Raw genomic sequence first — 10,938 nt, 5'->3', positions numbered from 1 at the left:
AGGATCCTTGATTCTGCGGCCACTGAGCTCATACAGACCAAAGTAGAATCTGAGGCATCACAAATAATTGATAACTTTGTTGAAGATGTCAAGGACATTGTGCAGTATGCTGAATTAGATCAGCCAACAAGCACCCAGAGAGATACCCAAGTGGGACACTGTACGACAAAGCGGAAACCCTTCCATGCAGCTCGTAGACTCTGCGAGAGACTTCAGGCAAAGCTGGAGACATTGTTCCTCAGAATGGGTGGAGCTCCAGTCCAAGGGGAAGAACTTATGGAAAAAGCTGACTCCAGTGCTGTGCTTCTGGAGCATACTGACTCCAGTGATCTGCCTGTTTCAATCCTGAGCTTGCCTTCCCCATGTAGGAGTGAATCCCCTATATCAGAACGTAGTTCATCTTCTTTATCTGATGGATGTGATTCAACTGACTCTGTAGGAGAGAAAACACCAGAGCAACCTGAAACCAGTAAGAGTGAGGCAATACTGCAAGTGGTCAACTCAACAGGACTTGGTTCTCTCCGTAAATGCCAAAGTGAGAACTCTCTACCATTACTGTCTCTCTGTGATTCCAACATGGTGCCCTGCACCAAAGAGGTCTTGTCCCAGATTGTGACCATGTATAGGTCAGAGGTGGCAGATTTGGAATGCACATCATCTGTTGCAGAGGGTTCCTCTTACAACTCCCTTGAAGTCTATGGCTTTTTGGACAGTGTCATGTCTTATCTAGAAGACATGCCTGTGTCTGGTTCTTCATGGTTGGAAGGATTAAGAGATACTCCAGCCTCAGTCATTGAGAAACTCTCCAGTGAGGAGTTCCAGATGAACGCTACCAACGAAGTGCGAAAAATACTGATCAAATCAGTCAGTAGCTTTCCCAGCAAAGTCAGTTCCAGCCAGACAGATTCTCAGATGTTGCCAGCAAAATCAACAATTTCCTTAAGGCATACAGATATAACTGCTTTTGAAATCGTTGGATCAATTACAAATGACATGAAGAGCCTTTTCCCACCCACAGAGTCTTCTACTACTCTATGGCAGGCAGACTCTATGCTTCAACAGAGTGATGAGAAAACCTCAGAGTACACTGAGGCCACACCCAAAGGCTCACAGTCTGGTTTGGAAGTATCTGAGAAGAAGATCTGGACAACTGCAAAGACTATTTACCACAATGTGAAGACAAAGATGAGGAATTATTTTACATGGCAAAATCAAGTCAAAGCAACAACGGCTCAAGCCGAAAAGACCCTCAGCCATATTCTGGTTTTAATTCAGAAAGAGCTGTCAAAATCTGACCAAACGGTGACTGCGCTTTCACAAATAGAGAATGTGGTTGGAATGATGCTGAAGGATGTTGAAAGGGTAAGCAGTAAATGTGGTGAGGAACTGATCTATCAAGCGCCACAGCGTTCTTCCTCCTCGTTGTCATCCTCATCTGCCAGATCAAAGAAGTCAGAGTGTGAATTTTCACTCCCTGGCACTCCCATCTCTTCTGATTTACCAGAGAGTATTACTCAGCCCATTGTGAGATGCTCAGTCATCGACATGGGCAAATCTACTAAGCCAAAAACATTGGTGTGTGATGCCAGGGAAAGCATGTCTGCAATAGTGGATACCATCATAAAGGAGGTACATCCAGAGGAAGAAGGGGAGGTTGCATTCCACCCTGATCTAACAGCTGCAATAGCAAGACTGGAGGAGCTCATATCTCAGGGTAGGATTGGTGCTCTCTCACGTGATCTTACTCACCAAGTCAACCGCATCATTTCTGAGAGCAACTTGACCCCTCTGGTTCTGACAGTGGCGGCTGGAAAGAGTGCATCCGATACAGTCCTTACTGAGCTGAAGAGGAATGACAAGACGGTGGGGAAGCCCACAGCTTACAAGCTGGTTCAGCTTTTTGCAGAGGAGTCTGTGAAGCGCCTCTTGCTTCCTAGCCTTGTGCCCTCTACAGCTTCAATGAGTTTGGCTCAGGGAGTTAGTGTGCCGGCTAGCGTATCTGAAGATAGGATTTCATGTTCTTTTTCTACATCAGCATTTAGTGACACAGTCAGCCTGTTTACCAAAGTAATGGTAAGTCAGGTCATGGACTCTGTGGTTTCTGATGCACAAAGCAGAGGGTCATCTCCAACCGGAACTGTAACTGATATAGGCAGTCTACTGAGTGGTAAGTCCTACCCTCTGCCATCTTTCTCTGCCATCAGCATGACAACAAGTGGGACCTCCAATGCTGCACAAGGCTTTGAGGCCAACATAGATGCTGAGGAAAGTGATATCATCAGTTGTTTCGGTGTACCTCAGAGCATTGTTTGTGATCAGAATTCAACCAGCCCGGATGTTGCCTCGCTTTCAACCCCATCCACTGACAACTTAGTCGGTGATGATGACTTCACCGGCCTCATCAGCATGTTAGTGGTGAGACTTCTGTCAAAAATACAAACCCAAACTGATCTGTACCCAACTGACGTCACACGCACGTCACAAGACCTGATTCCAAAAGTTATAGCTGCCTTCTGTGCATGGTCAGGCTGCTCTGAGACCCAAGCTTATCCCAAGAACCTGAAGAGTCACAAAGTATACAGCACCGTCTACAAACATCTGTTGAAGGAGTTTGGCTCAGAGAAAATACTCCAACTGGCCGTGTCGACTCAGGACTCCACTTTCAATAGGATTCTTGTGAAGTCATTGAGCAAGGAGCTTCTCCACAGTTGTAACGAGGCATCAAGAGCAGCCTCAAGAACATCTTTCGAAGCCACCAGGCCAGAAGCTCTTCTCATGGCTGAAGATGTGAAGGCTACCAGAGGGAAGCTGTCTTTCCTACAAAGGCTTGCCAGACTGAAATTCAACTTAAAGGTACATCACACTTATTTAAGTTAACAATTGTGTCAATGTGAGTAAACAATGTTATTTAGAGAAAATGTAAAACCATCCATTAATTCCAAAACCATTTATAAATCTTGTTGTGCTGGTGTGTAAGATGTGATCGTTATTACCGTGAGATTGTTTTGCTGTGACAGTTGTTTTGACATGTTTTTGTGTTAGCCATTCATGATGGGAAACAAGAAGGATTCCAATAAGAAATCCCGCCATTCTGAATCCAAAGACCAGACTACTGCTGAAGATATCATGTGTAAGTCCATACAGCAGGACATTTACTGTTTGAGATATTGGTGTACAAAGCTGCTATTGCAAAAATATTAAACCCTATATACAGTGCATTATATATTATCGATAGTAATCTCTTATGTAAAATTATTTATAGTTTCCAAATCTCAAGATTCTGGTTCTCATTTATTTGTGAAAGTAATAATGAGTTGAAACTAAGAATACAATATACCATCATTTCTAAATGAAAGTGCATGTCAACTCTCTCTCTTCTGTCGCCCAACATAGTGGCACATCCTGCCACGTTTGGACTCCCAGAGGGTCTTCCCTCCACCTCTCAACAGGAGAAGCCTCGCAAACGTCCCCTTCTAATCAGGATGTTTTCCACCATCTCCATAGGCCTATCCAAGCCATTCAAACGGTTTTCAAAGCAAGCTTAATACAACATTTTCCTTTAATACAGTAATATTTGCATTGAATTGATGGCCTTTGTCTTCTTTATTGTTGCCCTGTTAACACATTTGATTAGAAAATACATAGTATATTTAGTTTATTTATTATGCAGTCATAGTCACGGTGTAGGCTAAACAAAGTAATGTTGTCCCGAATAATGTATAGAACATGCACCCCCCCCCACCCCCCCCCCCACACACACACACACACACAGTGTGATTCATTGAGCACACACACATACTACTTCAGATATGTCCCACTGTCACACCCTGACCATAGTTTGCTTTGTATGTTTCTATGTTTTGGTTGGTCAGGGTGTGATCTGAGTGGGCATTCTATGTTGGATGTCTTGTTTGTCTATTTCTATGTCTGGCCTGATATGGTTCTCAATCAGAGGCAGGTGTTAGTCATTGTCTCTCATTGGGAACCATATTTAGGTAGCCTGGGTTTCACTGTGTGTTTGTGGGTGATTGTTCCTGTCTCTGTGTTTGCACCAGATAGGACTTTTTAGGTTTTCACATTTCATTGTTTTGTAGTTTATTCATGTATAGTTTTCCTTTATTAAACAAACATGAATCATCACCATGACCAAGCGGCGTGGTAACGGGCAACAGCTACAGCAGCGAAAAGAGGAATGGACATGGGAGGAAGAATTGGAAGGTAAAGGACCCTGGGCACAGCCTGGAGAATATCGCCGCCCCAAAGAAGAGCTGGAGGCGGCGAAGGCGGAGAGGCGCTGGTATGAGGAGGCAGCACGGCGGCGTGGATGGAAGCCCGAGAGTCAGCCCCACAAATTTCTTGGGGGGGGGGGGCACACAGGAAGTGTGGCGAAGCCAGGTAGGAGACCTGCGCCAACTTCCTGTGTTTACCGGTTGGGCTGGAGAGACCGGGCAGGCACTGTGTTATGCTGTGAAGCGCACGGTGTCCCCAGTGCAGGTGCATAGCCCGGTGCGGTACATTCCAGCTCCGCGTATCGGCCGGGCTAGAGTGGGCATCGAGCCAAGTGCCATGAAGCCGGCTCTACGCATCTGGTCTCCAGTGCGTCTCCTTGGGCCGGCTTACATGGCACCAGCCTTGCGCACGGTGTCCCCGGTTCGCCTGCATAGCCCAGTGCGGGCTATTCCACCTCGCCGCACTGGCAGGGCGACCGGGACCATTCAACCGGGTAAGGTTGGGCAGGCTCGGTGCTCAAGAGCTCCAGTGCGCCTGCACGGTCCGGTCTATCTGTCACCACCTCCACGCACCAGCCCTCCGGTAGCAGCCCCCTGCACCAGGCTGTCTCTCCGGCTCATCCTTACAGGGGCTCCCGCCTGTCCAGCGCTGCCAGAGCCTTCCTCCTCTCCAGCGCAGCCGGAGTCTCCCGCCTGTCCAGCGCTGCCAGAGCCTTCCTCCTCTCCAGCGCAGCCGGAGTCTCCCGCCTGTCCAGCGCTGCCAGAGCCTTCCTCCTCTCCAGCGCAGCCGGAGTCTCCCGCCTGTTCGGCGCTACGAGAGCTACTCAGTCCAGCGTTGCCTGAGCCACCCGTCTGCCCAGCGCCGCCTGAGCCACCTGTCTGCCCAGCGCCGCCAGTGCTGCCAGTCTGCAAGGAGCCGCCAGTGCCGCCAGTCTGCAAGGGGCAGCCAGTGCCGTCAGTCTGCAAGGGGACGCCAGTCTGCAAGGGGCCGCCAGTGCCGCCAGTCTGCAAGGGGCCGCCAGTCTGCCAGGGGCCGCCAGTCTGCCAGGGGCCGCCAGTGCCGCCAGTCTGCCAGGGGCCGCCAGTGCCGCCAGTCTGCCAGGTGCCGCCAGTCTGCCAGGGGCCGCCAGTGCCGCCAGTCTGCCAGGGGCCGCCAGTCTGCCAGGGGCCGCCAGTCTGCCAGGGGCCGCCAGTCTGCCAGGGGCCGCCAGTGCCGCCAGTCTGCCAGGTGCCGCCAGTCTGCCAGGTGCCGCCAGTCTGCCAGGGGCCGCCAGTGCCGCCAGTCTGCCAGGGGCCGCCAGTGCCGCCAGTCTGCCAGGGGCCGCCAGTGCCGCCAGTCTGCCAGGGGCCGCCAGTGCCGCCAGTCTGCCAGGGGCCGCCAGTGCCGCCAGTCTGCCAGGGGCCGCCAGTGCCGCCAGTCTGCCAGGTGCCGCCAGTCTGCCAGGGGCCGCCAGTCTGCCAGGGGCCGCCAGTCTGCCAGGGGCCGCCAGTCTGCCAGGGGCCGCCAGTCTGCCAGGGGCCGCCAGTCTGCCAGGGGCCGCCAGTTCGCCAGGGGCCGCCAGTCTGCCAGGGGCCGCCAGTCAGCCAGGGGCCGCCAGTCAGCCAGGGGCCGCCAGTGCCGCCAGGGGCCGCCAGGGGCCGCCAGTGCCGCCAGTCTGCCAGGGGCGGCCAGTGCCGCCAGTCCGCCAGGGGCCGCCATTCAGCCAGGGGCCGCCAGTCAGCCAGGGGCCGCCAGTGCCGCCAGTCAGCCAGGGGCCGCCAGTGCCGCCAGTCAGCCAGGGGCCGCCAGTGCCGCCAGGGGCCGCCAGTGCCGCCAGTCTGCCAGGGGCCGCCAGTGCCACCAGTCTGCCAGGGGCCGCCAGTGCCGCCAGTCTGCCAGGGGCCGCCAGTCTGCCAGGGGCCGCCAGTCTGCCAGGGGCCGCCAGTGCCGCCAGTCTGCCAGGGGCCGCCAGTCTGCCAGGGGCCGCCAGTGCCGCCAGTCTGCCAGGGGCCGCCAGTGCCGCCAGTCAGCCAGGGGCCGCCAGTGCCTCCAGGGGCCGCCAGTGCCGCCAGTCTGCCAGGGGCCGACAGTGCCGCCAGTCTGCCAGGTGCCGCCAGTCTGCCAGGGGCCGCCAGGGGCCGCCATTCAGCCAGGGGCCGCCAGTCAGCCAGGGGCCGCCAGTACCGCCAGTCAGCCAGGTGCCGCCAGGGGCCGCCAGTGCCGCCAGTCTGCCAGGGGCCGCCAGTCTGCCAGGGGCCGCCAGTGCCGCCAGTCTGCCAGGGGCCGCCAGTGCCGCCAGTCTGCCAGGGGCCGCCAGTGCCGCCAGTCTGCCAGGGGCCGCCAGTCTGCCAGGGGCCGCCAGTGCCGCCAGTCTGTCAGGGGCCGCCAGTCTGTCAGGGGCCGCCAGTCTGCCAGGGGCCGCCAGGGGCCGCCAGTCTGCCAGGGGCCGGCAGTGCCGCCAGTCTGCCAGGGGCCGCCAGGGGCCGCCAGTCTGCCAGGGGCCGCCAGTCAGCCAGGGGCCACCAGTGCCGCCAGTCAGCCAGGGGCCGCCAGTGCCGCCAGTAAGCCAGGGGCCGCCAGAGCCCCTCAGCCCAGAGGCGCCAGAGCCCCTCAGCCCAGAGGCATCAGTGCTGCCAGTCTGCCAGGGGCCGCCAGTCTGCCAGGGGCCGCCAGTCTGCCAGGGCCGCCAGTCAGCCAGGGGCCTCCAGTCAGCCAGGGGCCGCCAGTGCCGCCAGTCAGCCAGGGGCCGCCAGTCAGCCAGGGGCCGCCAGGGGCCGCCAGTCAGCCAGGGGCCGCCAGTGCCGCCAGTCAGCCAGGGGCCGCCAGTGCCGCCAGTCAGCCAGGGGCCGCCAGAGCGCCTCAGCCCAGAGGCGCCAGAGCCCCTCAGCCCAGAGGCGCCAGAGCCCCTCAGCCCAGAGGCGCCAGAGCCCCTCAGCCCAGAGGCGCCAGTTACAACGTTACACCCACAACCAACATTCAACCAGATATCAATGATTCAGTGTAAAATACATGTACTGTAAAATAAACCGTATTTAATTTACAACCAATAAAATAATACATGATGCAGGACACTCAGTTATAAGGGAATTAACTGGTTTAACTTCTCAAACAGAAACACACACATTTCCATTTTCTGTGGATCGCCCATGTTTACATTTTACTGAATGCCAGTCTGACCTTTGACCTGTAGATGGAAATAAAGGTCTACTTTTGCTGCAGATCCACTTCTAAAGCTCAAACCTCTCTGGACAAGGAGCCGAAACATTTGTCCCTAGTGAGAGAGAATATGTGTGTGTGGCAAGAAAAGGGAATATTGCACTACACTTTTATGATACAGATACATTTTGCATTCGGTAGCATAGCACAGCTGTAGTTTTTTCAAATGCCAAATGTACATGTAGCATGCTTCTGCCTACAGATGCTTTTCTGAGTGACTTGTGTTGTGAGAGAACCAGAATTCAAACATAAACTCCTGGATTACATTTTATAATCTTGTTTGCACTTTTTAGTAACATATGGTAGCATACATGTTTCACACGGTGGCAAGTCAAGCTAGTTAGTTACATGTAACAACATTACATTATATGGTCAATGTTTGTGTGTATCCTCTTAGCTTTTACCTTTGACATCAGCAAGCGACGCACGGGCTGGTCCTGCAGACTCCCACGCCCATGGCCCAGGAGAAGGCTGGGGGCCACCTGCTCCCTCACGTCCCAGCCATCTCCTTTGAGACCGACTCTACTGTGGAGTGCACCTCCAAGAGGACTCCGGAAGAGAGGGACCGGGTGAAGGTTAAACTGGCCAACATGGCCTTGATGGGAAGGATCAAAAGTCTTGGCTGTGAAATGCCCATTATGTGTGATTATCGAATTGATCATTTTCCACTTTTGAAACAACAATGGGAAAGACAGGGTTTATAGCAAAGGTTGGTCAGATTGGGCTTTTGGGAAAATTGGGAGAATGAAAGTGCACTCCTGATTCAGAGAGAAAGATCCAGCTTAATCATCCATACCATTGTTTAAATTACAATAAAAAAACATTCAAACTGTTCCTGAGTTTCGAAAGACAGAGAAAGGAAAACATCATTATCTTCAGTCTGTTCACACCTGTTCACACAAGTCCTACTGTCCACAATCTCAGGGTTCTTCAATACAAACACACCTGTTTCAGAAAACCTGATCACTTTCACATTCGAACAATGTTTGTAGGATACTTTTCAATAACTCAATAAATGTAAGTGTTGAAACCATACATAGCTGGTAACTTGAGCTCCGCAGAGTAGTTTTGACCTGTGTCCAGATGCAGTCATGTATGTTGTCTAAAGGCAATTTGTCTCTTATAACAATGTTATTTTTCTGAATAATCTAATTTAATTGACTGGTAGGTAGTCACTAACTATTTGTGGCATGTGTTCCTCTGTTTATTGATATTTACATGGTGTGTATGTGTTAAGATGTTAAGTAATTAATGTTGATATTATCCAAAGGGTTTTTAACTGAAATGTTAAATGTTGGTGTCTCGATCTGACATTTACGCTCATATTTGTAAATGGTATTTCAAAAATGGCATAATCAAACAGTATTGGAATAGTGACTTGTATTTTGCATCTAGAAGTGTAAGAATTTTAGAAGAATGCTATTTCATCAGTCAAATGTTGCACTGTTTGATAAGACAGGGTAAAGAAAACCTCCATTTTAATGAGTTTAGTTGTGAGTTTGACATTTTACCACAAGAAGTCACTATAATACTATACGTTATCAAACAGGGTTGTGCTGAAAATCAAATGAACCACAGCCAAATTAATTATTTTCAACTAAGAGTAAGATTAAAAAAGACATGTATAACTTACTTTCTTGATAAAATACATTCTAAAATGTCAATATATGTGATTTCTGAGTATGTAGTGCACATATCTTTTTAAGGCCCAAAGCAGACGTTTTTATATCAATATCAAATCATTTCTGGGTAACAATTAAGTACCTTACTGTAATAGATTACGATGAAAATGGTCAAAAATGTATTTTTTGCAAAAAAAACTTTCTCAAGCAATAATTTTGCTAGGACTGTCTGGGAGTGGTCAGTGTGGAGGGGAAATTAAAACTAGCTGTTATTGGCACTCTCTTTGTCGTTGGTCTATAAACCAATTTACACATGGTGATGTCGCCATGGAAAGCCAAAACTCTCGCCCATGCAAACCTGCTGATTAGAAGGTGAGAAACTCTCTTTTCATGGCACTTCAATATCGAAGTGAATTTTTCGTAGCAGGTTAGGAAACTGAGGTTAAGGTTAGGAAAAGGGTTAGGGTTAGTGAAAATGCTCTCCAAACCTTCTACGAAAATTACTTTGCATTGAAGTGCTGTGAAAAGAATGTGTCCCTGCTCAGGTGTTGCATGCATCAACCAATGGTTGTGTGGCAAGTCATCCATTGTGTCATCGACTGACAGATTGCTATAACATATGATGTGGTTAGCTGACACACAAAATACCTATCCAGGCAGTGTAAGATCTGGCAAGTGTCAGCAAGGCCTGGGCAGAGGAACATGCTCCGTATTTTCAACCAGAACTATCAGGAAGCAACCCCGATCACATTTTTGTAAAACACATTTACAGTGTTAGTTTCATCAGCTGTTGTACAATATGAAATACAATTATTTTGACTTCACAGGGCCTTTAAATGTAGGCAAACAAGTTTTCAGCATTCAAACTAATCTACCCAGCCAGATTCAGCACCATGGACAGTGAAGATCAGAATACCTGCGATCTGACGATTAGAACAACAGTGCTATTTTTTTTTTTTTTCAATTTAAAGTTTTATTAAGTTTTCTTGTTTTTCAATCAACCAACAAAACACATTCCACATTCACAGGCTTTAAAAAAAGAAAAAGTCAAAAATTAATAATACATGAAAAAATAAAAATACAATTAAAATGAATGATAAAGTCAAATAAAAGCATTTATTTTCCTTGATGCACACGTACTCAAAAACGAAATTAAAATAAAAACACACAAAAAAAACATTTAACACTTGCAGCAGCACTATCAAGGTTCTTATCAGCTATTTCAAGCATTCGCTGAGACGACGGGCCAATAATTCGTTTTTAGGTTTTACAGTACCTTACACAACATGCATCTGCGCATTTCCCTAGTCACCCCGTTCACTCTGTCCAGTTTGAAATATAGTTGAATAGTGAAGACCAGAGTCTATCAAACTTGGGCTGTCTCTTGTGGAGGTCATAAGTGAGCTTTTCAAGAGGAAGAAAGTCAACAATCTGGTCAATCCACATTTTAAATGTAGGAGGGGTATTTGAGGCCCACAATAGAAGAATACATTTCTTAGCAAAGTATGTAATAGTCATAAGCAAATTTTCTCTGTCAGGATCAAGAACAAAGTCCTGCTGGGCATTAAGAAGATAGATACACGGGGTCATATCAAACTGTACCTCTAGTATTTTCTGTGCAGCAGTATGTAGATTGCCAGAATCTGGCAATCTCCCTACAGCTCCAAAATACATGCATATAGGTTCCACTTTCAGAGGTACATCTTTTACAGTTAGGAGACATATCTGTTTTCATTCTATGGAGTCTCAAAGGAGTATAATAAAATTTGTACAACAATTTGTAATTAGATTATTTCATTTTTACACTGGTAGAGGAGCTGTATACCCTGTCGCAAACCTCCGCCCATAACCTCCCATAACCTCCGCCCATCGGGGCGGCAGGGTAGCCTAG

The 10,938-nt window shown here is 49.5% G+C and overlaps 1 protein-coding gene across 1 annotated transcript; it reads left to right on the top strand.

Moving 5' to 3' along the window:
- The first annotated feature begins 1,246 nt into the window (after nucleotides 1–1,246).
- Nucleotides 1,247–3,575, top strand: LOC118964658. The gene is made up of 3 exons (XM_036978512.1): nucleotides 1,247–2,853; nucleotides 3,043–3,130; nucleotides 3,394–3,575. The coding sequence occupies exons 1-3, from the start codon at nucleotides 1,339–1,341 to the stop codon at nucleotides 3,543–3,545; spliced, it is 1,755 nt and encodes a 584-aa protein (XP_036834407.1). The 5' UTR covers nucleotides 1,247–1,338; the 3' UTR covers nucleotides 3,546–3,575.
- Nucleotides 3,576–10,938: the final 7,363 nt, after the last annotated feature.

The sequence above is a fragment of the Oncorhynchus mykiss genome, chromosome 5 (assembly GCF_013265735.2).
Source record: "Oncorhynchus mykiss isolate Arlee chromosome 5, USDA_OmykA_1.1, whole genome shotgun sequence".
Taxonomy (NCBI): domain Eukaryota; kingdom Metazoa; phylum Chordata; class Actinopteri; order Salmoniformes; family Salmonidae; genus Oncorhynchus; species Oncorhynchus mykiss.
The sequence above is the reverse complement of the archived record's forward strand: the minus strand, read 5'-3'. Positions and strand labels throughout refer to the sequence as shown.

What these genes read in the sequence shown, in the direction of transcription:
- LOC118964658 (XM_036978512.1), top strand. Translation starts at nt 1,339, where the DNA reads ATGATGCTGAAGGATGTTGAAAGGGTAAGCAGTAAATGTGGTGAGGAA. An exon ending in GACTGAAATTCAACTTAAAG is followed by an intron (nt 2,854 to 3,042) that starts GTACATCACACT and finishes TTTTTGTGTTAG; the next exon opens with CCATTCATGATGGGAAACAA. An exon ending in TACTGCTGAAGATATCATGT is followed by an intron (nt 3,131 to 3,393) that starts GTAAGTCCATAC and finishes CGCCCAACATAG; the next exon opens with TGGCACATCCTGCCACGTTT.